This window comes from Manacus vitellinus, unplaced genomic scaffold, assembly GCF_001715985.3.
Source record: "Manacus vitellinus isolate BGI_N305 unplaced genomic scaffold, ASM171598v3 scaffold_12_pilon, whole genome shotgun sequence".
NCBI lineage: Eukaryota > Metazoa > Chordata > Aves > Passeriformes > Pipridae > Manacus > Manacus vitellinus.
In genome coordinates, this window is record NW_021938949.1 from 13,043,337 (window position 1) to 13,070,380 (window position 27,044).

Here is a 27,044-nt window from a genome sequence, read left to right on the forward strand (position 1 = left end):
ACTCAGCCAAAATGGGAGTATTAAGTCTGAGACAATGACTGCAGGATTCCCCACAAAGTGGGTTTTTTTGGACTGACTTGCATTTAAAAGAGCAGAGGAGAACATTTCCAAAACACGAGCAGTTTGATGTATCCTTACCAACTCTAGGAGGGCTGAATGGAACCTCTTTTAAACGCTTTTCCAGTTCTGCAAGTGATGTATTATTAATGATCTCCTGCAAGAAAGCACATCATTAACTGCCAATGCCAAGCACATTTTCCCTGGACACTGAAATCAAACAGGATCAAATGAGTATTTACTGCTGCCACCTTGTGTTCTCTAAGGATTTATACACAGCCCCACTTCAAACTAATGCACCAGAAAGTCAAGACAATTTCTAAAGTTAACTTGCCCCACCTACAACATAATGAGTCATAAGCATTTATTAATACTTTTCAGAATCACTGACAATGAATTATGCAGATGTTACATTTCTATTTCAGTCTGGTTTCATGCAGGGTACATGTGGCAAGGGAAAAGGCAGCACAAACAGTAGGGAAAAATATCCTAAATATTGATCATAATGGTTGAAGGCATTCAAGGTGAGTATTGAAATGTGCTTGATGACTGGACACTCCTGAATAGTTTTGTAAGTGTAAGTACTGCTGATTTAAAGTAATACAAAGACAGCCTGACAATCAGAGAGTTGGTCTTACACTTCAGCTTAGCTGAGCTGCATTAGTGAATCTAAATATGCATAAAAGTCACAAAAATATATTACAGATTAATTCCTTACTGAAGTTCTTAATCAAATATATGTTGGCAATCAGTACAACGGAAACATGCAGATCAACAGCAGAGAAAACAGAACATCTCACAGTCTTTTTACAGTTGTCTGAAATCTCTGAGGACCAAAGTTCCTTTGGTTCTAACTCAAGACAGCTGTTTACACTTATCATCAAGTCTGCAGTCTGAAAAGTTATCAAGAACTAAATACAAAGAAGAAGCTGAAATGATGCATTAATTTGGCATCTGGAAGCAGTATCTGATAACAATATCCTAAAACCCAAGCACTGCTGTAGAAATACAAATAACAACGTAACTGTGCCAAACCTAAAACTTGTGGAGGATTCTTAGCTTTCAGAATACCAAAGCCTCTATTCTTACTACAGTAGTGTACAACACAAACCTGACAATTTTTAACATTTTAATAAGACTTTCTGTTATGCAATGCTCCAGAGTCACAGAGGTTTGCACAAAGATGCTGCTTCAGCAGCACGTTTTTTAATTCAAAGGCCCATGAGAAGGCAAGAGAGCACGAGCACTTATCTCAGTACTTACTTAGAACAAAACTCATGCTGCAAGAGGTTTTAAGAGAAACCTGTCATTTTTTTCCTCCTGCTGACTATCCACTGAACATCAGGGCCACAAAAGAAACTAATGATGATCAAGCATTTTTCTAAACAAATCTAAGTCAGCATCCACAGTATTCTAAATATTTGAATTTACAAGCAGCTTCCACCCTATTTGTTCATAAACAGCACTTTCTTTTTCTCCTGAGGTTGCTGCTATTTTACATGAAGAAAATAATCTACTGACCACATTTTAACTTGCAAAAACTCTACATATTTTGGAATGTAAAGCTGCCAAGTTACTTTAAAACTTCAAATACAAACGACAATGGTAGGGAAGTAAAAATCTATACTCCAAAAAATTTGTAAGTTTAAATAAGGTGTAAAGGAAAATCATTCTTCTACAAAAAAGGAGCATCACAGAAAACATTATTAGACATTTTTCTCTAAAAAGAAATAAAATTTGTTTCAATACACATGAATTAATGCAAGTTTGTGTCTTCAAATAATTCTATATATTATTAATTAATTTACCTTGAAAGGTTGTGTACTTGCCATCAGTTTAGTATCCAATAACCTAGAAACAAAGTAAGAACTAAATAAGTTGACATGGAAGAAATTTGGCCCATTTTGCCAAATCCTCAGAAGTCTTTTAGCATATTAGGTGAGAAACAGCAATAGAAACTACTCTCGGATCTTAGAACAGCCCAAACATTCCTTGGCTTTGTCCAGCTTGAAAAATGGCAGCAACTAAGCAACAGCAAGAGTTGCAAACAACTAATAGCAAATAAACCTTGTTCCAAAGGGAGATTCAAAACACCAATCATCATGCCAGAACCAAAAGAACAGCATCTTTGCCAAAAAGTAAACCAACTGTACTGTTTTTCTGAGAAAAAAAAAAGATGCTCAAGAATACTTTAAAAGCTCTATTTATCTAAGTTGATCCCCATTATATTTCCAGTAACAGCTAGTTTACAGGGCTAGGACAAACAGGATCAGCCTGCTAAAACTGTACTAGAACACTTGAAAGTTTGAACTAAGAACTTACCGGGGAAAGACACATGATGTTACTTCCTTGAACTCACTTAGGTCCTAATTCAACATTAAATTGGAAGATAAAATCCATGTCAGTTAACTGGTTATCAGTCTTGGAATGACAGATAGCAGCAGCTACAATTATCCAAACAGCTTCTAACAGTGAGCTACAGTAACTGAATTCTCACCACGTCAGAGATGTATTTGCATTACCATAGATACCACCTGCAATTACACACAACTACAGGCTCATTATTTCTGATCTGTCCGTGATTAGCAATAAAATGTTCTATCATTTCCAGTACCCTATCCCATTGTAAGCCTAGACTATCTCTAATTCCAGCTGTGTTAACAGCTCTACTTCAAATGTTCCCAGCATTTAATATTTTAGTGGAATATAAGCAGTTGCTCCAGGGACACAGCTGATGCCTACAGGTTTAGATCTGCCAGATGTAAAAAGTACAGCAACAACTGACAGTTGCTGATGTTCCAACACCACCCAAACAGGTCCCAGCTTTCTTTCTCCCATCTCATGATCAAGTCTTTCCCAAAACACCCACAAGCCCTTGAAGTCTGCAAGTAACAATGTCCTGTAGGCCATCCTTCCAATGAGACCTTTGGCTTCTTGAATGTTCTTGGTGCCAATAAATTGCTTACTTTAAATTAACTGTTGGACTAATGCAGTGATGAACTGTTAGACTGCCCCTACTGCAGACAGCAAAGTGTGCTCCCTCCAATTATTCTGACATTGCACCTCCTCACCCCAATGAAATCATCCTGCTACAGGACTTCTTATCACTCTCTTAGTTCTCTTGTATGAAAATACACATTCCCATTTATTAAACTACAGGGGGAAAATACCACATAGTTATGCTGAAGCTCCAAACCAGTTTTTTAACATGTCTGTCAGTTAAACATACCTGCCATTATCCAAGCAGTTTTGTGAAGGACTAATAGATACAAGCAGAAACCACACTTTCAATGTTTAATTTGAACATTTTAAGAATGTAAAGGAGAAGAATTCAATTCAACTAAGCTTTCTACATAAAGATCTAAGAAAACAAGGCAGTAGCTGAAAAGTAACAAATAAGCTTTTTAAAAATACTTTTCTGTACTTAATAGACTGATCAATGCTTCCATTCACAAGAAAGTGTGGAGATAAGACTAAAAGACAAATACATTAAGGTACTCATTTCATCATCTGAACACTCAAAAGACTACTTACATCAGGCAGGGGACAATAGAACTGATGTATGGTGTGCATGACATCCAGCAGCATATTGTGCCCAATAACCAGCTTGCCCTGTGAAAAGAACATTAAATGTTGGTTGCACTTCCAGCCATGGCCATGGCAAAGGCAATGTGTGAAAAGCACCTGATGTTTGCCAAGGGCAGCTGGGAACAAAGACAAATCAAACCTCCCCATTTGCTCTCTGCCTGCCCCACACACTCCTCCACTCCCTCAGAGCAGTCACTCCTTTTTCCTCTACTCCCAACCATTTATCACAGCCTTCAGCAGCAGCTTCAAATGTGGAGAAGATGCACTAGAACAGATACTTACAATTTGGTTTCCAAATGTAATCTATTTAGGGTTGAAGTCAAGTAATTTCTCAGTCCATTACCTTTTAATTTACAACAACTCACAATATATTCCTCATGGTTATAATATATGAGAGTTATTAGGGGCTTCTCACAGTGCAGAACCTTTCAGGCCAGATGCTGTAGAAGCAAGCTCCTTCTTAAAGAAGTACAAGAAGTTTTTTAAATGTTAACTTTGATACATTTTACACAACTGTCCTTCTCTGATTTAACTGCCAGGAAAAAAAAAGGAAAAAAATCTCCCAGCAACAATCTTTTCAGAACAAAGAATGAAAGCCCTCAAAGCCTATTTACTGAAGAGCCCTTAGAAGTTGGTACTGTTGACTCTCACAGGTAATGAGATTGTTCATGTCATGTATTATTTTAAAAGCTTAGTTAACCTACCACACTCCATCATTATAAAACATGAAGTAACATCAATTTACAAAGTCCCTTTAACTTGTATTTAATTCTATCTTCCAAAATGTAACAGCAAAAGAATTCTTTCTTTAAATTATTTATTTTTTCTTGCAAACAAAGGCATATTAAAAATCATGCTAACTTACAGAATTAGCAATGGCATGAACAACTCTGGAAAATCCTACTGCATCATTCAACTCTTCCTGTAAGGAAAGATTCTGACATTAGTGAAACATAAACACAAATATTGCAAAAACTGTACCTGCAAACTGTTTCTCAGACATAACCAAGAACAGACCACAGAGGAACCATCAAAAGCAGGATGCTGCTGACAGAACTCCAGTGGGATGTGTAGCTCTACTTCACTGTCAAGAAGGACAAGTCACAAGCTCTTGTAGTGGTTGCCCCTGGCCAGGGGCAAAAGCCACTCTGCCTTTTGCTCACTCCCCTCACCCAAAATTCCAAGGCAGGTATTAAGACTTGTGGATAAAGACAATGAGAGCCCACCCTCCAGGCCTCCTTGCTTTTGGGGAAGGGTGGAAAAGAAAATCTTGACACTGTGCAAGTGCTGCCCAGCACAGACAAAACACCTGTATGGTATCACTGCTGGTTTAGCCACAAATGCACAGCACAGCAACACACAGCTGCTACAAAGGGTAACTTCATCCTCCCCAGAGCAGTGACAGCTGCAGTCAGCTCACTGTCAGTACAGATCTTTAGCAGTGCTCACCTGCTCTGAGACTGCAAACAGCTCAACAAGATATTAAAATTAAGCTGTATATCTTCACCCACATTTTTAACATATATTGTTATATATGCAACAGGTTGGGTCCTGACTGTTATTTCTATTCAATCAGGTTGTACTTTTATGCCAACACTGAGGTTGGGGAAGAAACATTTTTCACTATTTACATAAACAAACCAAGAAGAAACATTATACAACTACAATATTATACAAACACAATATTACATAATGAGAGTTACACATTTTAAACTTGTTTCGGGGGGAATCTGACTACAGCACCTATTTTAGTTTCACTTAAGGAATTTTTTTGTAACAGATTTTTCTTTTTCAGGTCTAGGGAAGTAATTTCTGCCTTGCTTTGTTCATTTTTATCCAACCAGAAGTGAAATTCAATAAAACATTCACTGTTATTTCTGTTCAGCTCTGAATGCCTCTAGTCAGAGTGAGTAATAGCCCCATTAAGAATGCCTCAGAAAAATCTACTTTGGTAGTAAATTGTCCCTAACTTGCCTTCTGGAAAAACAGAAGTCACATTAGTTGATGTCTCTGTTAGATATCTTTTTTCCTCCTAAAAGGCATTCTGCATGCAAATATTACTTGCTTCACCCAAACTTATGTATCTTGAAATACATAAGGACAAATCCCAGGAGTTTGATCAAGAATTCCCACAGTTCAAGTCCTGTGACCTCCTGAAACCTGCCTCAGACTCAGTAAGCAAAATCCAAAGTCCCACAAACAATGAGAGTGCCTGAATACACCAGGCATGACCTTGTGTTCAGCTTGTTACCACAGCAGTCCCTGCAGCACATGTTTCTATGGGGAAATGACCCAGGAATTGTGCAGGACATTGTACTGACAACCAAGAGCAATCAAGCTCTGCAACAGAACACCCAGGACAGACTGTGAATGCAAACAATGTGACAACCTGCTCAAGAATTTCTGCAAGAAACTCATGTTTCCTATTCCTAGGCCACACTCCTCTGACAGAGCAGATTCACAGGAGGCATTCACTGCTCTAGAATATTGTTTCACTATTCCACAATTTCTCATTTAGTTTTCTAGAGTGCCTTGCAGCTCTTCCAGCTTTACTGCAAAGCCTAAGTAATCTGGCAGAATTTGGAAGATGAGTTTCAGAAACATTACCAAATCCTAGCACACAACTTTGTATTGCTGACTGAAGGCAGAGATTCTCCCCCTCCTTCTTTTACACAAATTAATGAAATGCAACTTATTTACCTGTTCTTTTGCTTGTTTCTGCTGTTCTCTTCTTTTTCGTTCCTCTTCATCTACCTTACTAATAACAATATATCTCTCCTTCTAAAACAGAAAATGTATAGTTTGAGGAATGACTCTGAGAAGCTCTTATTTAAGTTTCTGTAAATTTACATTGTAAAGAAAACTGTCACCTCAGCAGCAGTTACTTGGCAACACAACTGTTTCTATTGTAGGCACCACTTCATCACCTACTCCCAAAAGCCTACTTTAGAAAGCTGTATTACATTCATCCACCAAACCTAACTTTCACTAAACCCACTTTTTAATTCTCAGGAAAGGTTACCAGTATGTCCTTGTAAATAGCTTATTTCAAATATCTTTTGGAGCAGGGATTTTTGCTGGGAGGCGAGGACACAACAGCATGTGATGCCACTGTTTTTCCTCTAAGATCACAATCTACATTTCACCAACACTGAACATCAGACATATCTAAGATACCTCTTAAAATACCTTTCAGTATAAAGGAATAATATTAAGCCACACAAATACATGCTGATACTCCATACGTTGGTCAGATTTAATATTTAGAAATAAGTTCACTGTATTCCATCTAGAATGTTTTGCATTCGCATAACAAGGCTCAAGTTATACCTAAAAGTCAGGAGATTTGGTAAAATTGAGAAACACAATTTCCTTCAAAGAGAACAAATGTTAGAGGCCTAGTTACCTTATCTGACTCCAGAGTTTCAACATGAATACCTTTTGGATACCTACACCAAAACAAATGAAAAGTAAATATAAGTAACTATGAATTTGGCATTTAGCAAATTGAAACCACAGCAGTGATTCAGTAATTTCATGTTTCATTATTACTATAAGTCTTAAGTGCAAAAGAACTACTGAAAGTTTCTTTTTAGTTTAAAATAATGGAAAATCTGAAGCAACAGGCTAATTTGATTGGCCTCCTTACATTACCTAAGAGTAACTAGCACAAGAATATATTATCTTTATGCAACTTCCCATCCTACTGCTGTGAGACCTCTATCTTCTTATTTTAGTAATACTAAGTAAATATCATGTAGATATTTCATCACAATCTACAATCTCTGCTCTCAAGAAATCCAAACCAAAGATACTGGTGAGAATGCTCTCATTTACTTGCAGCCACAGGACAAATTCTTTGGAGACTGCATTGCCTTTAATACATCACTTATTTTAGGATTTATAAACAACCCTGAACTTTCTGCTAACAGGAGACTCCAATGGGAATTATTAACTCAAATGTCACTACCTCTGCTTCAGGGTTGCATCACTCAATCACATTTCATTTCCAGAGTACTACCATACCCAGAGCCACAGAATCCAACTGATGGCAAAGTAAGAGAATAACATCTTTTACCACTTAACCAGTAATTTTACTGCCTAAGCAGCAATTACTCTCATTTTCCCATCATAATAAACTAACCACAACTGTACAACCACTGCAGAACCAGCATGTTTCCTTGTCCTCTGGCTATTGCTAAAATTAGCCCTGGAGAGCACATACCCAAGCACTGCTGTGTCCTCTCCTCCCTGCCTCCTCACAGGGTTTGGAGCCTACACCTCCCTCACAAGCTGCCTCACATCACAAACCTGGGATGCATCACCACACTGATGCACAAGAGAACACTTCAGCAGAGAAAACCACCTGTGAAGAGTTCAGGACACAGGGGCAACCAACATCCTCAGTGTTTTCTGCTTTAATTATCTCCAGGTTCACTTCACAGCTCGGCTTTGTCTCCCCAGAACACACAGCTGTGTTCATGGAAAGCACCACTGCAGCATGTCACAAACTCCAGCTCAAGAACACCTCCTCCCAGCCACTGAGAGCAGATGCAAAGCTAAGTGTCAGATAAATATAACACTTTGTGCTACTGGAAGCTATAGATATTCTATCCAAATAATATATCTAAAAAATATATTTAGATATAAATAATATATCTAAAAAACTCACACTGAAAAATTCTTAAATGCACCTCTCAGATTAGTTCTCAAGCTCCCTTCTTGAGATTCCATTTTACAGAGAGAAGCTTCATTTTATCCACTTCCAGCATAAACAACAGAGGATCAGATTCAGTGCTGCAACACTGAATTAGCTAAATGTACAAAAAATGCCTTCTGCTGTATTTCCCACATTTTACAACTGCAGTCAGAACAATGAAAATCTTACTTTACAGCCTCAGTGCTTCTCCCAAGGCCTTAAGGGATATTTTTAAGCAATATAATAAATTATCAAAAATGCTTATGCTTGGCATCTAACAGAAAACTATAAACACATCAGTATCTCCTATAGAACTCCTAGTTTTTCAGGTAAAGCCCACAATCTGTATAAGCACATGCACTTTCTGTTCACTAAAAACCTGGCAAGTTGCATTTGTCACATAATTCTAGGCTGTGCTGTTCTATTCAGACATTTCAGACAGGAATAATAAAACAAATACTAAGCTTTAAAATATTCAAGTGAATCATCACAAATAAGTTCTTCAGAACATTATAAAAGTCTTCTTTTAAAGGACAAAACAGTGTCTAAATGAATCACCCCAAGATTAAGTAGATCAGATCTTACCCAGATTTCTTATCAAAAATACTAAAAATATACAGTAAGGCAGTATTACCAGCAACTTACTTCCAGCTCAAGGTCTGATAAATTAATTTCCTTTGAAATCTAAAATCAAAAGACAATTTTGTTACTAATAATCCTCTTACAGAGTGTTTCCAAGTAATGATATTCAGTTAAAGCTGACTTCATGTTCATTTGCAGAAAGATTTTTAAAGCAAAAGTCACTGCCGCCAGAACCTATAGGGTTCCCCAAGCTGCAAAGGCATTTACACCATTTTGTACAGTTACCCACAGATCTTCTCATAAGAAAATATTCTGTAGCTAGGATCACTCCATATAGATACAGTGATGATACCTTACCTCATCTCACAATGTTCTGCTATTTCTAAATTCAATTTTTTTTTAATTTTTTAAACAACCATACTCTCCAAACATCCAGACCCCAAAGCTAAATAGATTTTTGAGGAGACCCAATAAAAAACAGTAACACACTGTCAACTACAAACAACTAACAGTCCAACAGATTTGAAAAGTTTATTTTTAAAATGCATATCCAAGGTTTATGGAAAACCTCAGCAATAGCAAGAGGAGGCCCATATATACAAGACATTTTTTGGCTGTACTTAAATATGTTGCCACTACATGCAGAAGTTACAGCTCACACAGCAAACTATGACACCCATATACAGAGGCACATTTTCTCAACATACAAAAAATCAATCAAATGTAAATTTTGCTGCAGTCAACCCAAGTAAAGACAGTCTTCCTTGTCACTCCCCTAATTCTGTATGACCAAACAACAAATATTTTTAGAAGATATGCAACTTCAGAAACTCACCCTGTACATGGCTCCAGTTCCAAACTTTCACTTTCTTCATTCTTTAATAAGTCTTCTATCTGTTCCCTGGAGGAAATAATTATTTGCTTCTATATCTGTTTTATTTTTTGGAAGTTTACAGCTCTCCCCAAAAGACAAGAAAACACTTCAAAACAAAAAGAGCAGCATTTTAAAACCAGTGAACTAATAAAAATGGCTTCAACATACAGAAATATCACCACAGTTCACATTTTAGCTTTAACAACATCAGAGGATATGAAACAATTTAACTTACACTACTTTCTCAATAAATTTTTTCTGATCTTCGGGAATTGTTACAGGACACTTTGTGGAATTAGGAGAAATGTATGACAGAGATCCTGCACCATTGGCTTGAGAACGCTTTTCATCAAACTGTTCCCTTAGCTGTCTTTCTTCTTCCTGGTTTAAATATGGAATTCCTAACAAAAAGAAAAGACAAGTAAAAGCTCATCATAATTACAGACAAATTAGGGATGTGCAGGGATTCAGCAAAGACTTATCACTAACCAAGCATCTGCCACTCTTACAGCCCTGAAGGCTGAAAACAAACCCTTCCTTTCAGTCCTCTGTCCCACAGAGGTTCTCTGTGTCTATCCAGGCTTCCCTCCAGCACATGCCACACTAGCTGCTACCACTGGACAGGGAATGAGCCCAAGGACTGCAGAGCCACAGGTCCCAACCACAGTAATATTTAGCCCTCCTCTCCCTTGCTCCCTGCATCACCTGAATCCCAGACTGCAGCAGCACCCTTACAGTGCACTGATCCCCTTCCTAAAACATGACTTGTGATTCATTACTATGGATCTCTCCAGTCATGCTTTGCCACTGGACAACAAGAAACAACCAAACCCTCCTGTGAGCAGGAATTCCATTCTGCTGAACCTATACAATGAATTCCTGGAAAGGAATTACTACCAGCACAACAGTAAAAGAGATAAAAATAACTCAAGAACTTCACTGTGTGTTAAGAGATTATCATGAATAGCAGCCTTTTTTCTTCTTGCAGGACACAATGAAAGGTGTCATCATAAATATTGCAGACACTGAAAGAAATAAAAAAAAAACCCAAACAACTCACCGTTGCGAAAAACTTTATTAAAATCAAATCCTTGGTTTGCTAAAAAATCTATACTTGAACTCTGCAACAAAAGAAAAAGACTTTACATTTGGAAAAGGAGCTGTGGCATAAAAGATCAATTTGGTTATTTTCACACTTTTTAAGAAATTATACAAAGACCAAAGTCAAGAGCAACAACGTTTTTGACCCTAAACAAGAATTCAGGCAATATTACTTTTGTTATTTATTTTGAACTTTCATAGAACAATAAATATCCTAAGGGATAGAGATGAAAGAATGAGCTACGTGGAGAGAGGAAACTAAAGAAAGCAAAATGTTCAGGAGAACAAATCTGAGACAGGAAAAATGCTGGCAATAGCCTGGGAAGAAGTAAAAGTAAGACGAGCAGATGAGAATATAGGATAAAACAGGAAAAGGGAACACAAAGTCCAATGAGAAAAGTGAAAAAATTAGAATTATCTTGCCAGGTTTGGAACATTATCTCCAATTCCAGAAACCACACAATGTAATACATAACAAGATTTAAAAACTGAAGTCAAAGATATTGCCTTAAAGCTCATTTTTAGGGATTGCTCTTATAAGAAAAAAATCAAAACCAAACCCCAGAAACTTCTATTTTTCCACCTTTTAAGGTGAAGTTTGCTGCAGGTATACCTTAACCAAACAAAATCAAACTTGTTTTTCTACTAACCTGACAGACAAACTTGACATCTGGTGAATTTCTGTTAAAGGGTTTTGGAAAAATATAGAAATTAAATGACTTCATTATATACCTGTGGAGAAGATGAGTTGCATGTCAATAGAGCTTATCAGTATCACTTTAGAAAATCCTCAATTAAGAAAACAAGAAATAAGAGAATGACATACTTTTCTTCTGTGTCACCGTATTTAAAAGTGCAAAGGCCAAACTGAAAGAGCAAAAAATCCATGGAATGCTGGAAAGGAAAGGAAAACTTTGCATGAGAATAAAACCTGTACACATTGAAAGATTACCAGGGTGCATCCACATATGACTTCTCTCTCTAGTTCAAAATTAAGTAAACTGAATCTTCTTAACCAACATTTGTTTCGCTGGTAATTTTAAAATAAACACACTAGAGTTTTTCAACTAGTTTTCATCTGCATTTAATCATCTTACTATTGCCCAAAGATGATTTGTAGTATGCACTTCTACTCCATAAACAGACAAGAACTGAGGGAAGTCCCATCTCTCTCTCCACCTGTTGCTCAAGCACAGGACATGCTGCACCCAAAGCAGCTCTCAGTCCTTCTCAATGTTCATTTACATTCCCTACAGTGTGACAGGAGTTTTCAAATACATGTAACAACACATTTAATATTCTTCTAACCCACATGGCTTACACTGGGTACAGGCATTCAAAACTAGCCCTCTTGAACATAAAGATCAAAAATATCAATTTATCAAGTTATTCAATGTTAAAAGCAAAGCTTTAAGAAGGTGACAACAAAGAATTTGGGTCTGCCTTCTGATACAACAGACTTCTTAAAATGTTTACAGAGACTGACTGTGCCTGCAGGGCCTGAATTGATGAAGCTTCTCCTCACTGAATTCCTCTCACCCAATACCCCTTTGAACTCATAAATGTTAACACTCTCAACATCCTTTAACAAGTTCTACACCTTTACTCATTCTTGTGTGAGGAATCATTTCTGTCTGTTCTGACCATGAGTTCTGCAAGTTTAATGCAACATTCAATTGTGTTACCAGAAAACAAAACAAGCAAATCCCATCTGCTGCCTGTAACTCAGTTTTAGACCCATGACATACTTCCCTGTGTTGTCTCCACGATGAACTAAGGCATTCTAACCTTTTTCCAGAATTTTCCTTTCAGTCAGTGTAAACACTTTACCTTTTTAAGTTTTTGATACCTTTCTTCTGGAGTGTCAAAGCCATTTGTTAATGCACTAACAGAAGGCCCATCACTGATCCCTGAAAAAGTAGAACATATTTTGCTCTGGGTAAGCTTTTCAAAATTAGCCACAGCAAAGAAATGCAACAACTGATAACTTAAGAAAAATGGTTTCACTTAATGTTACAATTATTTCAGTTCAGAAGGATTTTCTACTGCATAAAAGCCACCCATTTTAACAGTAGTGTTCCAGCAGCAAAGCTCTTCTGCAGAAGTTCTGCCGTTCTGGTTCCTATTCAAGGTGTCAGTAACAGGCAAAGACCCTCCATAAAATCACGTAGATGGGCTTTACAGCACAGTGCAGGATCAAAGCCAAACTAAAAATGGGAAGAGTGCTGCCCAGGGATTTACGGAATGACTTAGCCACTTTAAACAATACACAACAACAACTGTATTTCCATAAGCCCCACATCTAACAAAACCAAGTTTTGATCACATTCATGGCTCAAGATCCACATGGATCCTGTTTCATGGAGGACTGAACTCTACATCCCAAAACTTATTAAGCATCTCTGTGACACACACACCCTCTGGATTTTACAAACATACAAGTTCTTAGTGCTGCCCTTCCCTGTCCAAATACTTGCAAGGCCTTTCTCATTTATCTGAACCTTTCACTTATAAAGGTATCACATGTAATACCTTCTTTTTTCCCCTCAGCTGCAACTGAAAATCAATTAACACATTGAAAGATTGCTGCGGGGAGGGAGTAGAGGCAGCATTAGCATGACATGTATCTTTGACCAAAACCTTGCTACCGCAGACATAACGAGTAGTTTGATCACTTTGCAGTAGCCTCAGCTTTAGCTTTTTCAAGTCAACACTGAGACAGCGAACTGGGGCGCGGGGACACCCCCACAGACATTGCCAACAGCTCACAACCACAAAACCAGCGCGACCGTACCTGAAAACTCCCCATCGATGGCCAGGAAGTCTGACTCTTCAATGGCTTCATACACTTTGTGTAGGTTATCCTTAAAATCTGCGGGGAAAGGGGTAAAACGCACCTGAGGTTACGCACCACACCCCGGGGCAGCCCGGCGCCCCTCGGGCCCCCTCAGCCCGGAGCGCGCTCCGCGCTCCGGGCCGCCCCTACGGGCCAGGGGAGGTGCGGGGACCCCTTCGCCCGAGGAGAGGCCGAGGCGGGCAGGGAATTCGGCAGGCTCGGGTCGGGATGGGGTTCGCTCCGGGCGGTTCAGCTCACTGCTCATTGGTCCTCCCATCCCGCGCCAGCGCAGTCGGCCCGCCCCGCGCGAGCGCTTCGCGGGGCCGCCCGCGCGCCGGCACGTGAGGGCACGTGAGGCGCGCCGGCCCCATTTCCTGCCGGGGCGGCCGCCTCCGGGCACGGACGCGCTCTGCGCTGCCCGGGGCAGCGCTGTGCTCTTGTCGTCCTGCCGACGGCACCGACACGGCTGCCCTTTCGCTGTCTGCGGGCTGGTCGGGCTGCAAGGGCCCTAGCCGCCGGCCGTGCCCGCCGCCGCGGGAGCGGCTAGTAGACGGCGCTGCCCAGGAAGGAGAGGGTCCCACCCGCGCTCTCCCGTGGGGCGTTGTGAGATGTCACGGCCCACAGAGCGCTCGCCTTTCAGCCCAGAAATGCGTAACTAGCACCAGGAAGGAAGAAGGGATGGGAATCTGCTGAGGAGACACCAGGAGAGCTGCCGGTGGTGGTGGTGCCTTAACGATGTCGAGTCCGGAGGAACTGGAAGGCTTGGCGTGTTGCGGAAGAAGCGTTCGCCTTCCTGGTAAAACCAGCACTTTCACACGTAATTGTATAATAACAAACGTTCTGTCCCCGCAGCAGCGCTGTGGGAGGAGGAGCTGCCCAGGGGCCAGGGCAGGAGCTGTGGGCACGGACACCGTGAGAGTTCAGTGAATGGGCTGCAGGGTTAAAGTTCACACGGCACAGGAAGCATCTTTTCCAGAATCCCAGCAGAATGAAAACAAATGGAAAAGTCTCTGTTAACTGAGAAGCAGTTTCGGCATAGAGAAGAAGATAAAGAATTACACCAGACTTAGTGGAGAGAGCTTTTAAAGATTCTTCAAGATTAAGTTTTGCCTTTTCAGTGTAAGCAATTTATTCTACATGCAGTCCCAGCAAGTCATCCAGGATGATTAAATGGTGTCCAGTAAGGCGTTAGTTAAAATAATAGTAGAGATGTTTCTATTTTACAGTAAATTGGCTGAAGCCTAAAATTTTCATGTTACTCCTCAATTTTTTAACATACATTCCTGCAGTTTCTCGTTAAAGTGGTCATGGCACTTTAAAGTGGTTAATGGCTGTCATTTCCCACCAGATCCAGGAATTCCTAACTGACAGGTCCAGGAACTCTTTGCTTCTTTCACCTGTAAAATAAACACCAAGTAGTTAGAACTGACCCCAGAGTCCAACCTGGCTGCAGCCTCCTTTCAGGTGGTTGTACAGAACGAATCACTCATTTTTCTTTGGACTCAGTCAAAAGGAATTGCAGTACGGGAACAGAGATTGATATATAAATAATAGCGAATGTGTGTCTCTATAGATGCACTCTCTTGTGTCTCTGCTAACACGGACGGCCCGGCAGGGCTGTGTAGTTACCGCACCGACGGCAGTGCCGGGGCGGGCCCGGCTCCTGAGCCCGGGGCTGGGAACGGGGCACGGCGGGGCTGCCACCGGGCTGCGGGTCGGGCTCGGCCCAACCCTGCCCTGCCCTGCCCTGCCCAGCGCAGGAAACGCGGCGGAGGAAGCAGCGGGGGGCAGGAAGGCGGAGCTGGAAAGAGGAGGCAGGAGAGGAGCCAGAAATCGTCCTGCTGCTGCTGCTGGGTCTTAATTTGGTGGAGACTGGGCGGCGAAATATTTTTCCACCCACGGAAATCCTGCTGGCTCTGCCTTCTGGGAGAACTAGAAGAATGCTTTTAAGTGCAAAACCTTGGTTTTATTTCTCCTCCTGTAGGTGCTGTTTCAGGTTTGTGTTTTAGAAAGCCGACGGTCCGCGCTCTGCCGGGAAATACAGGTTTGTAAGCGGTGTGAGGATTCTGGATTCACTGTTGTGTTTCTGTACTTTATTGTTGTTTCGTTTGGGTGTTTTTTTCATTTCCGTTCTATACCGGCTTGCACGCTTACCACTTTGTGCTTGATCTGGATGGCAGATAGGTAATTTGGTAGTAAGCAGGAGCCACATAGTGGAGAGTGTAGTCATATTTTGGGTTGGTAGTACCTGAGGAGAAAATTGTGTCGGTTTTGGTATCTTCTGACATATCACGAGTGATGAGTGAGTGATCTGAATTAGTGTTTTTTCTTAAGAAACTAGATACTGCCATCTGAGAGAATGGAATAGGAACATCAAGCAAATAGATTTGTATCTTTGGTAAGCTTGGAACAGTCTTAGACTCTTCTTGTCTGTGTGTTTTCTGAAATACTAACAAAGTATAGCTGTCAGTAAAGTTAATGCAGGGCTCAGACCTTCACTGAAGTGGAAGCAGGTCTGTCCCTTGTAATTCTGAAACATGTGACTTTGTGGATCAAACTTTTCTTCTTTTTAACATCGCCCAGCAATGTCTAGCGTTGACTTTTGTAAGTAATGTTTTATTCTGTATGCTTGGAAGGAAGAGGGATGAAGTAAATTAGAACCTTATGTTATGCTGGTGTTTTATCTTTGAAAATACCATCTCTGATGGTATTTTCTAATTATGTTTCTTTTGATTGGTGTCTTTTAGTAAAACCTTGATTAAAGATAGCCAAGTCATGTGGGTCAGTGAGCTACTTTGTTTCACTTTCATGTGTTTCATAACGCAGGAGAAGAAAGTAGAGGGAGATTAAACCCAGCTGTTTACATCTAGAATCTGGTTTTGATTGTAATTTGCAATGAATATGTTGTTGAAAAAGTAGATCATGTTTCATTTTGGGGGCAGGCTGTGTTGCTTAGAAGGTTTAAAACCATCCCAACGGCAAAAGCAGTGCCACGAGAAATTACACTGCTTACCATCCTAAACTTCTACCAGAACTTTTTTCTTAATGAGGTTTATTTTGTTGCTTTGCAGAGGTAATGGTTTGAAGATCTGAGAGGGCTTCCCGTTTGCGTGAGGCATAAAAGAAAATGGAAGAAGATGAGACTTTACCAGGGGAAAGGGAGAGGGCAGGAGGTGAAACAGGTGCTGTTGCTGACGTGAGCGGGCAGATCTCGGTCAGTGAGTTCCTTTGCCACTGCTGTTACGACATCCTGGTCGATCCCACCACCCTGAACTGTGGCCACAGTTTCTGTAGGCATTGCCTGGCCTTGTGGTGGGCGTCGTCCAAGAAGAACGAGTGCCCCGAATGCAGAGTAAAATGGGAAGGGTTCCCCAAAGTCAACATCCTGCTCAGGTGAGTGTGCTCTTTTGGGAATGCCATTTTGGGATAAATCAAACCACTGAAATTAGCTGGCTGATTTCTTGAGTTTCTCAGAATTTTGTAGCCTATTGGTAATCTGAACTGTTGCAAGGACATTTAAATCCCAAAGGCTTTCATGCTCTGCACTTGTATTGAACTGTTCAAGCCCATTTTTCTGCATGGAGCTAAGGGGTGTGTTGGTTGGTTTTGTTTGGGGGGCTGGAGTGGGGGAGGTTTCTTCTGAATTTTTTTGGGAAATGGAGAGGAGGGATCCTTTTTTAGTATTGAGACCCTTGAATCTTTTAATATAGCTGGTTGTTTTCTAATAATTGTAAATTAGATTGATCTTTGATAATTGTGTAGTTATTTCTGTAATAGGAATTATTTATAGGAAGAAATGTGATCATATTGCAGAACAAAGCTAGAAATATGTTTGATGTTTTGAATTACCCACAACTTCTTTTGTTAATAATACTCTATCTGGGTTAATAATATTTTAATAATTAGATGGTAGGATTGGGGGTAGGCTCTTATGTTGTCTTTTACCATTTTTTAGTAATCAAGACTTGCCAGTAGCACACAGAATTCTAATTTTACATAAGAAATATACATGGGAGGAATTACGTAGTATTTTAAGTTTAGAAGCTAAGCAAAACATTGTTTGGAAGTAATGGATAAAAGTTTAAGTTTCCTAAGTATTAATAACTAATTTTTCATTGCTTTCAAAGATGATAGTCTACAATTGAGGCTGGAAAACAAAAATCCAAAAATTAGTCCCTCTTCTGAATATGAACCCTGAATGGTTTTGGTACAATGACAAATATTTTTCCCATTAGGGATGTTATTGAAAAGCTATTTTCTGATGCCATTGAACAAAGAAAAGAAGATATTCAACAGAACAGTGATGTGGCACGCAGCTTAGCAGCCTTCCAGAAATATGGGAATGACCAGATCCCTACAGTTCCCAACACAGGAAGATTTAACCCTCGAGGAGGAGGGTTTTTCTCAGGCGTTCTGACAGCTTTAACTTGTGTAGCAGTAAGTTTCATCTGCTTGGTTTTCCATATTTCCTTCATTTAGCATGCAATCGAATCTACTTAAACTTGTCAGCTTGTCAGCACAGAAGAGCCTTCAGCTGAGCACAGTGGCCTTCAGAGGTCTGTCAGGAACTACAACTGCAATGTAGCTTAGATGGAAGTTTGGCAAAGTGGGGGAAACTTCAAGATACTTTTTTATAACCTGAATATTCTAGGGCCCATGAAGTGGAAAATTCCACATGCCAAGCCTCTTATTGCGTGTTTATCATTAATGTATTTGATTTACAGGTAAAAGATGAGGGGTTTTTATCTTTTTAATCCACCTGTAGGTAGTTCTACTTGGCTATCACTGGAGTAGCAGAGAATTTGAAGAAGATCATCTTGTCCACAAGCCTGTTGCTAGATGGACTGCTGAGGAAGTGATCCTCTGGCTGGAGCAGCTGGGCCCATGGGCTTCACATTACAGAGAAAGGTTTTTACTGGAGAAAGTGAATGGAAGGTGAGGGGCCTGATGGCCAAGAACAACTATTGTGTGTTGGGATTGCTGACAGATTCATTAGGGATGCTTGTTGGGAAATGACTGTACTGTGTTCCATGGATTGTGGGAATATTCTGTAAGGTACCAGAATACATTATAGGGGAAGTTATAACAATTTTTGGTGAAAACTTGAGTAGTAGATACTAAGCAAGCTACTTGAAAATGTCCTAAGAACTTCTTAAATTGCTGACAACGCAGACTGAAATGATACTGAGAGTAAAATTCTACTTGTGTGTTATCCACCCCTCCCACCTTCCCTTTCATTTGGAAGTATCCATGTGCCATGGGCATCGTTGCATTCCACCTAAGAGAAATGCTGAAAGCAGGAGAGAGGAAACTGGAAAAGAAGTGTTTAAAAACCCAGGCTCTGAGATGCAGTTGGTGTGAACACTTGATATGGAATGTAATTTGACAATGATCTTTAAGGTTTTCCAACCCAAAGCATTCTGTGATTCATTCTGTAATCCAAAAGGTGCTGCCTTCTATCAGTACCTTATTGTTTTGGTATTTAGTTGCTTATTTGTGAGTCATATCTTTGTGGTGAAGAGACACTGTTTGCCTTCTGAATTCTTCTGCTTTTGTAGGCTGCTCCTCACACTGACAGAGGAGGATTTCACCAAAGAGCCTTACAGTATAGAGAACAGCAACCACAGGAAAGCCATCATGGCAGAACTGGAATGTGTGAAAGCTTTAGGTGTTAAACCACCACAGAACCTTTGGGAATATAAGGTAAATTTTATATTAAGTGTGTCATGTATATTAAGTACTTTTAAAATAATATCTTTAAAAGATTTTTTTGAAGCCAGATGGAGTGTTAAGGTAGTGGAATTGTCCTTGTAAAAACTGCTCAGTTTAATGAAATGTGATATTTGAAAAATGATCCTTTGAAAAATAATTGTCAGAAAATCTAAGAACTGGCATGTCCCTTTCACTTTATTTTTTCACTGATTGAAACTTGATAATTTGATATCTTTCAGGCTGTAAATCCAGGAAAATCCCTCTTTCTTCTGTATGCCCTGAAGAGCTCTCCAAGACTCAGTATGTTATACCTGTATTTGTTTGATTATGCAGAAGCTTTCCTACCTTTCATCCACACAATTTGTCCTATGCAAGAAGACAAACATGAAGATGTTTTCACAAAACTGCTGGTAAGTGTTCAAAACATTAAATGTGCTACTTGCTTTAATTACAAGCATTTTTAAGACTAGCAGCATAAAAACATAAAGTAATTATTCACCATTTCATCTCTTTACACTATGACTTTAAAAACAACAAACCTACAGAGTAAGTGGTTCCTTGATTTTATTTTATGTGGTCACCAGAGTTGGAACCATTACCTTTAATAAGATCAGTTTAAGGCTTTTAAGACTTCAAATGTGTGACAGTCATCCTTCTGAAGTTCACAAGACTACAGAAAAGCTCTTCACTCAAATTACCTGTGTTTTAAGAAAGGGCATTTTAAGGTCTGGCTGTCTGTGATGTTCTAATCCAATGGAAATTACTGTGCTGTAGTATTATCTACCCACAAGTACAGCAAAGACAATTTGCTGCTTTCAATGTATGGAAAAAACAGCTTTTCAACAAAAGACTAGTAGAAATAAACCAGTATTGAATTTGTTTAATAGAAAATTGTTTAACAGTCTTTTTATCCTAATTTACAGGACCTTAAAGATCCTTCATGGAAACAATGGAGAGAATTCATTGTAAAATATTTATTTTTGCCATACCAGTTGATAGCTGAATTTGCTTGGGATTGGCTGGATGTGCACTACTGGACATCAAGGTTTATAATTGTGAATGCTATGTTGCTCTCTGTTCTGGAATTATTCTCCTTTTGGAGGCTCTGGTCAAGAAGAGAATTGAAGTAAGTCTTAGTGAGTTTGTTGAAGAGGGTAGGAAGTAGATGGCCTTATAAATAGTAACAATCTTATGATTGCACAGTTGCTCACTGAAATGACAGTGTCTGACTACAACACTGAGGTTAATAAGAACAGGTGAATCTGAATTCCTACATATGCTAGTACTTCTGAATGCCTTTATTTATGTGAATATTTGATAGGGTTTCTTACAGCTGGTTTTACTTATCAGATGTAGCAAATGCAGAAACAGTAATAAACATGTTCTTAACCACTGGGAAATACTAACCCTTACTGTGAGAACTGCCTTTTATGCCAGCTGAGAGTAAATACATCAGAATTTTGTCATGATATGCTTCCAGTGTGGTTATTAAAGGATGAGTCCTCAGAACCATAAACAAGTTTAGCTATGCTGGTATTATTTCTGGTAAGTTACAGGAATTTCTGTTTTCTGTTATGACTTTAATCTAAATTCGAGCATATTAATATTACTTCATAGTTGCTGTGGTCTCATTTCTAGTTTTAGAAACTGCACGGGAGAAATTCCTGTTGTGGTGTGTCGTGGGTTTTCCCTTTGCCAGCCGCCAGGGGACAGAAGAGCACAGGGGACACGAATAACCTGTGGCAGGGCTGGAATGTGACACTGCAGCCTGCTGGGCTTTGGGGTCTAAGTGCACTGACTTAATGCTTCCTCTTTAAGTTTGGTACTGCTGGGGTTTAAGAAAGCTTTTCTGGAGTGCAAAATAGTGTTTTACACGTAAAGGGTAATCCCAAATAAGGGCTAAATAATTTAAGGCTGCAACACCTCTTAGCTTTTCTTTGACTGGGTAAAAACAAACCAGGAAGTCCCTCTAAGCCTCTCCCTTTCCTTTTTCACAGGACTATTCCTCACAGAATGTGGAGACATTTCTGGAAAGTCTCAACCCAGGGTCTTTTTGTTGCCATTTTTTGGCCTTTTATTCCTCAGTTTGTCTGCAATTGTTTGTTTTACTGGGCCTTGTATTTTAACCCCATCATAAACATTGATCTTGTGGTTACAGAGCTGCGGCGTCTGGAGACACAAGTGCAGTGATTGCCTTTGGAACTTTTGGGCTCTTTAGCTTCTAAAAATGGACACTTGAAATAAACTTTGCTTTTTTTTTTGTGTATGTGGCAGCAAAAGTGGTGGATTGTGTTAATTTAAACATACAAAAAAGCCTTAAGGTAAGTTACTCTTAAACCAGTTGATTCCAAATTGGAGGATGGGCTCTAGTATCCAAAAGGAATTTTCCATTGGAAAAAAAAAAGAAGACATTCCTGTTTTAGCCATGTAAAATTCCTACAGTCATTTTGCCTTATTTTTGATCAGATCAAACTTCTCTATTCTGTTCTGAGCATTCTGTATATTTTCCAGCCTGCCTTAAAGTCTTAGGAGCTGCTACAGTGATTTCTTTCTTTTGAAATGTAGCGTTTCATCTCAGTGATGTGTTCCTCAGCTTAAGTTTGCCAAAGGAATGCCCTTCCTGGATAGGCTTGATATTGGAAGTACATCAGTTCTTTCAGTCTTCTTTACATGTAAGGCTGTGACTGTCTCTGCACAGTCTCACAGCAGTTTGCTCTAAAATTCCTGCTCTTGAGGGCAAAGACTTGAGTTTTCTCATCTTTTGGAAAATGTGGTGATTGCCATAGGATATCTTTTATTCAGACCAGTTACACTTCACCAATAGCTCCTTTAATGCTTTCCTCTTGAATTCTGTTGCTAATTCTTAAATTCAGGGTTATCTCTCAAAAATTATTATTTTGGAAAAGTGACCTGACACTGTAATTACAGCTTACTGCAATACAATGTGTGTCTACATCCATGAGCAAATATTGACTGGAAAGTTATTTTGTGTAAACAGGATTGACATTTGTTAATGTATGTTTTTTTTGACTGAAGAAAAAGTCAGATTTTTTTTTGCATTCTACATTGGTTTGTTGTTTGGGTTTTTTCATTTGTATCATTGGTATGAACTTTAAATTTGCCTGTGAATATTTTGAAAGATTAAAGATCTCTTTTGAAATCGTCACTATTATAGGAGTGGGTTATTTTGTTTGGGTTTGAGTTTTTTATATTGAAGTACTTGTCATTAGTTTTGCCTTGTGCAGACTGTTCTGTAGCCCTGTGTCTCTGAGTAAGTTGAGGTGGGTGAAAGTAGACATGAAACACTCCTGGTTCTATAACTGTTAAAATTAGCAGTTATAGCAGTATTATTCAGCAATTCATGGTACTGATTTCTCTTCCTAAAAGGTTAAAAAAGTCTATGAAGTGACCCCAGTTAGAACCATCTTTACATCCTGAGGAGGTGTATACACTTCTGAACTTGGTAAACTCTTGCAGTCCAAGATCAAACAGTTGTGGAAAAGGAAGTTGGTCCCAACAACTGCTGCATTTTCATGTGTCTGTTTTGGTGGTGGTTTCCATTTGCACTTTTAAAGGTGGCTCTAAAGTTTTAAGGGCAGAACTTCTCCCTGTGCTTACAGGAAGTTCAAGGTGTACAGAGTAAGGAGCTTGAGCCATGTCAAATGAGCAGCTTTTTCAGAAAACTGTATTTAAAAAGTGAATACTAGAAAAATAGAATTAATTAGGCCTTCTTTAATACAGGTAGGATTGCTTAAGATGAATGTTAAATTAGTTAATTAGCAACAGTTAAATTAGGCTTTTATTGTAAGTGTTTAATGTAGTTGAGAGGGTTCTTTGTGCTGACACTGTCACTTCGTGCATTTTTTCCAGTCAGTTCAAAGTTAACAGATGTTAAGATAAATCTGAAGAATCTGTGAATCTCAATATAAACAAAATTAATATTGTCAGGTCTTATCTGATAAACTCAGCTTCCTATTTAGTCAATAAAAGGGCACTGCACAAGGTAAATAAGAGGGTACATGTTTACTTTGGCCATTCTTGGGTAGAGAGGCTGAGGTGGCAAGAAGGGGCATCAACAAAGGGCAACATCATTTGTTATCACTGCTGTGACACAAAAAAGTCATTTTAGATTTAAATACAGAGTTTTCACAAAGACTGATGTTGGATGTCTAATACCTACACAAAGGCTGGATCTCACCACACATAAAGTCTGGCCACAGAAGGTATTTTCTGTGATACGGAGCTTTAGAAAAGCATTTGGCAGCTTCCCGGTCACATTCACAGGCCATCTTTTGACATTTGTCTTCTAGTGAATCTGAAAGAGAACACAGTAAGTTTGATGTTAGTCTGAAGTAATAAAACACACCAAATGGAATACCAACACAGAATGGTGTGGTTTAGCAACAACTGATCCGTGGATCAATCAGTGATCACCGATCTTGGCAGGTGAAAATACAACAGTCAGATAAAGACTTAAATATTCTTCATGTTCTTTAATGAAACAACTCTGATTCCTCTTTAGAAAGCAGTGTGTGGCCTTCTCTGCTTGCCCTCCTGCTCTAGTGAAGCTTGAGGTTGGGAAGACAGTTTCCACACATATCCTTTCATCTACTAAAGCACCAAAAATATACACACAGGATGCAAAAATGTTCCATGTCCAGCTTAAATTGCTCACCTCTTTTTTTATCAAGCCATTCAGTAAGAAGTTAGGTAAAGTGTGTTTAAGTGTGACAAAATCCGTGTCTTGTCATATTTGTTTTGTAATTGTAGTGTTGCAACTTAACAGATTTCTTGGCCTGAGAGTTTCTTCTTGGCATGAACATTTTCTTCCACAGCAACGTATTTTGGGTTTAGTGTGCCAAGGCAGAAATGTGTGTTTTTTTCTCTCTGCAACTGTCTGTAAACTGAGGAATCCTTGATTACATTTTGTCTGAGTATTTAACATTTTAAAAGCTTAGCCAGATCTCTGCTTGAGATTTGTCCAGGAGCAGAACAAGTGTTCAGTTTTGTGTATGAACTCAGTTTCTGACGTGAACTGCAAGTGTTCATGTATCTGTGTTGATGCTGCAACTCCCTACCCTAAGGGCTACTCAATAGCATAAGTAGCATGAAAACATGATAGGATAAAAAAACCAAAATATATTAACTGAGAACTATTCCTTCTCCTGTAGTTGCTCTAAAGTTTGTCTTTGTGGTATGACAGGGACTTTGTTTCATCTTTGTTCCTTGACAACACACCTACTGTCTTGGCCAGTATTTTAAAATATTATCAGCTTCTGGACTGGGACAGAAGCAGAATCTTTACAGGCAAGTATAGATGGACTGTAACATGACAGGTTAATTAGTTTGAGAGACAAGAGGCTTCGTGCATCTGATGCAGAGAAAGAAGTGAGCAAGGAGAGATTCTGCATGGGGTAGACACTTGGGCAAAGTAAAGGCTGAATGTAAAGGAGGAGAGGAATTAATGTCAAAACTTCCATTTGTTTTCAGGTCAGGCAAATTCTAAATGGAGTTATGAAATTCGAGGGGTTTGTGTTCCCTGTGGATGGCCATCAGTGTGGCCTTTAAACCATGGCAGTCAGAAACTCAGACTTGCTTTGAACAAGTTCATGTCAGGGTTTCTCCAGCTAATTTGCAGTCTGGGTAGAAGCATAAAATTACATGCAGAGTAACTGACCTCAACAAACATCAGTGCTGAGAAAAAGGAGGAGGTTTTGGGCTATGTTTTCTGAAAGGGTAATAGGAGCTTGTAGATCAGAATTCTGTTTGCTTATGTGTGTCAGTAAGTGGGGATTGAGAATAAGAAAGTGCATTCAGTTGGGTGGCATAGCTGTGCTTTCTGGAGGCACAGTGCATCCTGGCAAAAAGGTCACAAAAGGAAGGATGGTAAAGTCAGAATTTTACAGATAATCGAGAAAATGCCTTTATTCTATGAAGTCAATGAGATAATCAGTAGCAGTAAAAATGAAAAAGCACCCAAACCAACACCCCCCCCCAAAACCCAACACCAAAAACCCCCAAGTGCTCACTCACCACACACAGCAGAATTGTCTTTGCATTCCCAGTGGTAACTCTCAGTCTTTGGCTGACAGCCTGCTTGTTCTGCCTTGCCATAGCAGCAGTCGTGGTTAAAGCAGCACCTGAGAGGAACAGAACTGGTGATTTATGGTCACACAGTCAGTGGGTTTTATCAGCATGTTACTACAGCTGGGAAATAATAGAACAGTGAACATATGTGAATGCACAGTCTGGTGTGGAGTCATTGGAAGCCCAGAAGAGCAAGTAGGGGAGGTAACAAGGACCTGAAATTAGGGAGCTTGTAAGGTTTTGCTGCAAACTAATGACACCCTTTCTTTTTTGACTTGGTGGGTGTATCCACAAACTGTGCACTCTGCATTCATTCATTCATTCTGTTTCTTCCTGGTAGCCTAAAACCATATTACAGTAGGCACATGGTGTTTAGATGGTGTTTAGGTTGCCTGAGGAATTTGTGTCTGCAATAGGAAAAGTTAATGCTGTGAGCTCTCACTTTGCAGTTACTTCTTTTTTCCATGCTTATTAAGTAATTACTTGGTAATTCCACACAAATTGCTGTGTAAAGATCCCGTGGAATGTAACAGTTGAACAGCACATGCCCAGGAAGTAGATCAATAACTCCAGGTCATGCATAGAAACTTTAAAAAAGGCAAAAAAGCCCAGGAAAAAAACAGTAAATAATCTTGTCAGTTAATGTTCCATTACAAATTAAATTGATGATAGTCAATATGCTGAGATTTAGTACTAAATAGAAAGGTTTGGTTTTTTAGGATTATTTTTATTTTTCAACAGGTTGGATTTTGCATAATTTTTATGCATTGTTTTGAATGCTGATAAAAGGGGACATGGCAGTAAAATCACAAGATTTTTCAATTGCCTTTTTAATTTTTACTTTTATAGATTTTTTTTGAACGTTTGAGCTTTAACCTTGTCCAGCAAGACTTCAGTTATTCAGCTCTTGGTTGAACAGCACTGGCAAAGCAGCTCAGTTGTGCTGTGAACCCAGCAGTACTGCAGGGGAAGCTGGGGTTAAAGGCAATCCACAGAAACACAGCGTTTAAACTCAGTCCCCCACTGCTGTTAAATAGGCCTGATGTATATTTTAGTCCTTTTACTCTGCCCTTGGCTCCCCAGCTGAGCAGTTCTCTCACCAGTCCACCCTGTCCTTGGGCCATCCTCTCCCCCCCAGCCCGCAGTAGCAGCCGTAGCGCAGGTAGGCGAAGGGCGAGCGGCCCGTGGTGCAGCGGATGGCTCCGGCCAGCTCCAGGATTCCCCGCCGCTGTCTGGAACGGCCTTCCCCCAAAGCACCTCTGTAAACTGGGGAGAAAAAACGGGTTTTTATTCAATCAAACGTGCAAATATAAAATATTTAAGCGCTGATAATAAATGACGGTCCTTGAAAGTAAGACAGTTTTGGTTTGTGACGCTCTGGGGTCACGCTGCTTGACCCCGTCCCGTTGGCCCCAGTCCCTTCAGAACAGCTGCAGGGGTTTCCTCCCATGGAGGCAGCAAACAGAGACAGACTTCAGTCATCTCCAGTCTTAAAACTGGTAAGGGCA

At 39.7% G+C, this 27,044-nt stretch overlaps 2 protein-coding genes across 6 annotated transcripts in view; one reads left to right on the forward strand and one right to left on the reverse strand.

Moving 5' to 3' along the window:
- PARN (poly(A)-specific ribonuclease) overlaps positions 1-13,799 on the reverse strand; it is a 47,809-nt gene extending 34,010 nt beyond the window's left edge. The window contains exons 1-15 of one of the 2 annotated variants that reach the window (XM_018067448.2): positions 13,696-13,750; positions 12,732-12,811; positions 11,728-11,795; positions 11,552-11,633; positions 10,861-10,921; positions 10,036-10,201; positions 9,762-9,827; positions 8,990-9,028; positions 7,052-7,094; positions 6,346-6,426; positions 4,511-4,567; positions 3,592-3,669; positions 2,380-2,423; positions 1,866-1,908; positions 139-214 (exon numbers count right to left, since the gene is read on the reverse strand). In XM_018067448.2, coding sequence (XP_017922937.2) covers positions 139-214; positions 1,866-1,908; positions 2,380-2,423; positions 3,592-3,669; positions 4,511-4,567; positions 6,346-6,426; positions 7,052-7,094; positions 8,990-9,028; positions 9,762-9,827; positions 10,036-10,201; positions 10,861-10,921; positions 11,552-11,633; positions 11,728-11,789 — 898 coding nt within the window. In that variant the 5' untranslated portion in view covers positions 11,790-11,795; positions 12,732-12,811; positions 13,696-13,750. Of the gene's footprint in view, positions 1-138; positions 215-1,865; positions 1,909-2,379; positions 2,424-3,591; positions 3,670-4,510; positions 4,568-6,345; positions 6,427-7,051; positions 7,095-8,989; positions 9,029-9,761; positions 9,828-10,035; positions 10,202-10,860; positions 10,922-11,551; positions 11,634-11,727; positions 11,796-12,731; positions 12,812-13,695 lie in introns of both variants that reach the window. The other variant, XM_018067449.2, reaches the window with a different exon arrangement.
- Positions 13,800-14,300: 501 nt separating this feature from the next.
- On the forward strand, positions 14,301-22,235 carry BFAR (bifunctional apoptosis regulator). Of its 4 annotated transcripts, XM_018067453.3 has the most exons (10): positions 14,301-14,533; positions 15,722-15,781; positions 16,072-16,135; positions 16,809-17,130; positions 17,973-18,174; positions 18,503-18,672; positions 19,296-19,440; positions 19,689-19,859; positions 20,373-20,575; positions 21,447-22,235. In XM_018067453.3, the coding sequence occupies exons 4-10, from the start codon at positions 16,865-16,867 to the stop codon at positions 21,637-21,639; spliced, it is 1,350 nt and encodes a 449-aa protein (XP_017922942.1). In that variant the 5' UTR covers positions 14,301-14,533; positions 15,722-15,781; positions 16,072-16,135; positions 16,809-16,864; the 3' UTR covers positions 21,640-22,235. The 4 variants fall into 4 exon arrangements, with proteins under 4 accessions (XP_017922942.1, XP_017922939.1, XP_017922943.1 ...); XM_018067450.3 differs by lacking the exon at positions 16,072-16,135; XM_018067454.3 differs by lacking the exon at positions 16,072-16,135 and having other exon boundaries at positions 21,608-22,235.
- Positions 22,236-27,044: the final 4,809 nt, after the last annotated feature.

Coding starts and splice junctions, on each gene's coding strand:
- BFAR (XM_018067453.3), top strand. CDS start 16,865: ATGGAAGAAGATGAGACTTTACCAGGGGAAAGGGAGAGGGCAGGAGGT. Junction 18,673..19,295: donor CTGGAGAAAGTGAATGGAAG/GTGAGGGGCCTG, acceptor CTGCTTTTGTAG/GCTGCTCCTCACACTGACAG. Junction 20,576..21,446: donor TGGTCAAGAAGAGAATTGAA/GTAAGTCTTAGT, acceptor CCTTTTTCACAG/GACTATTCCTCACAGAATGT.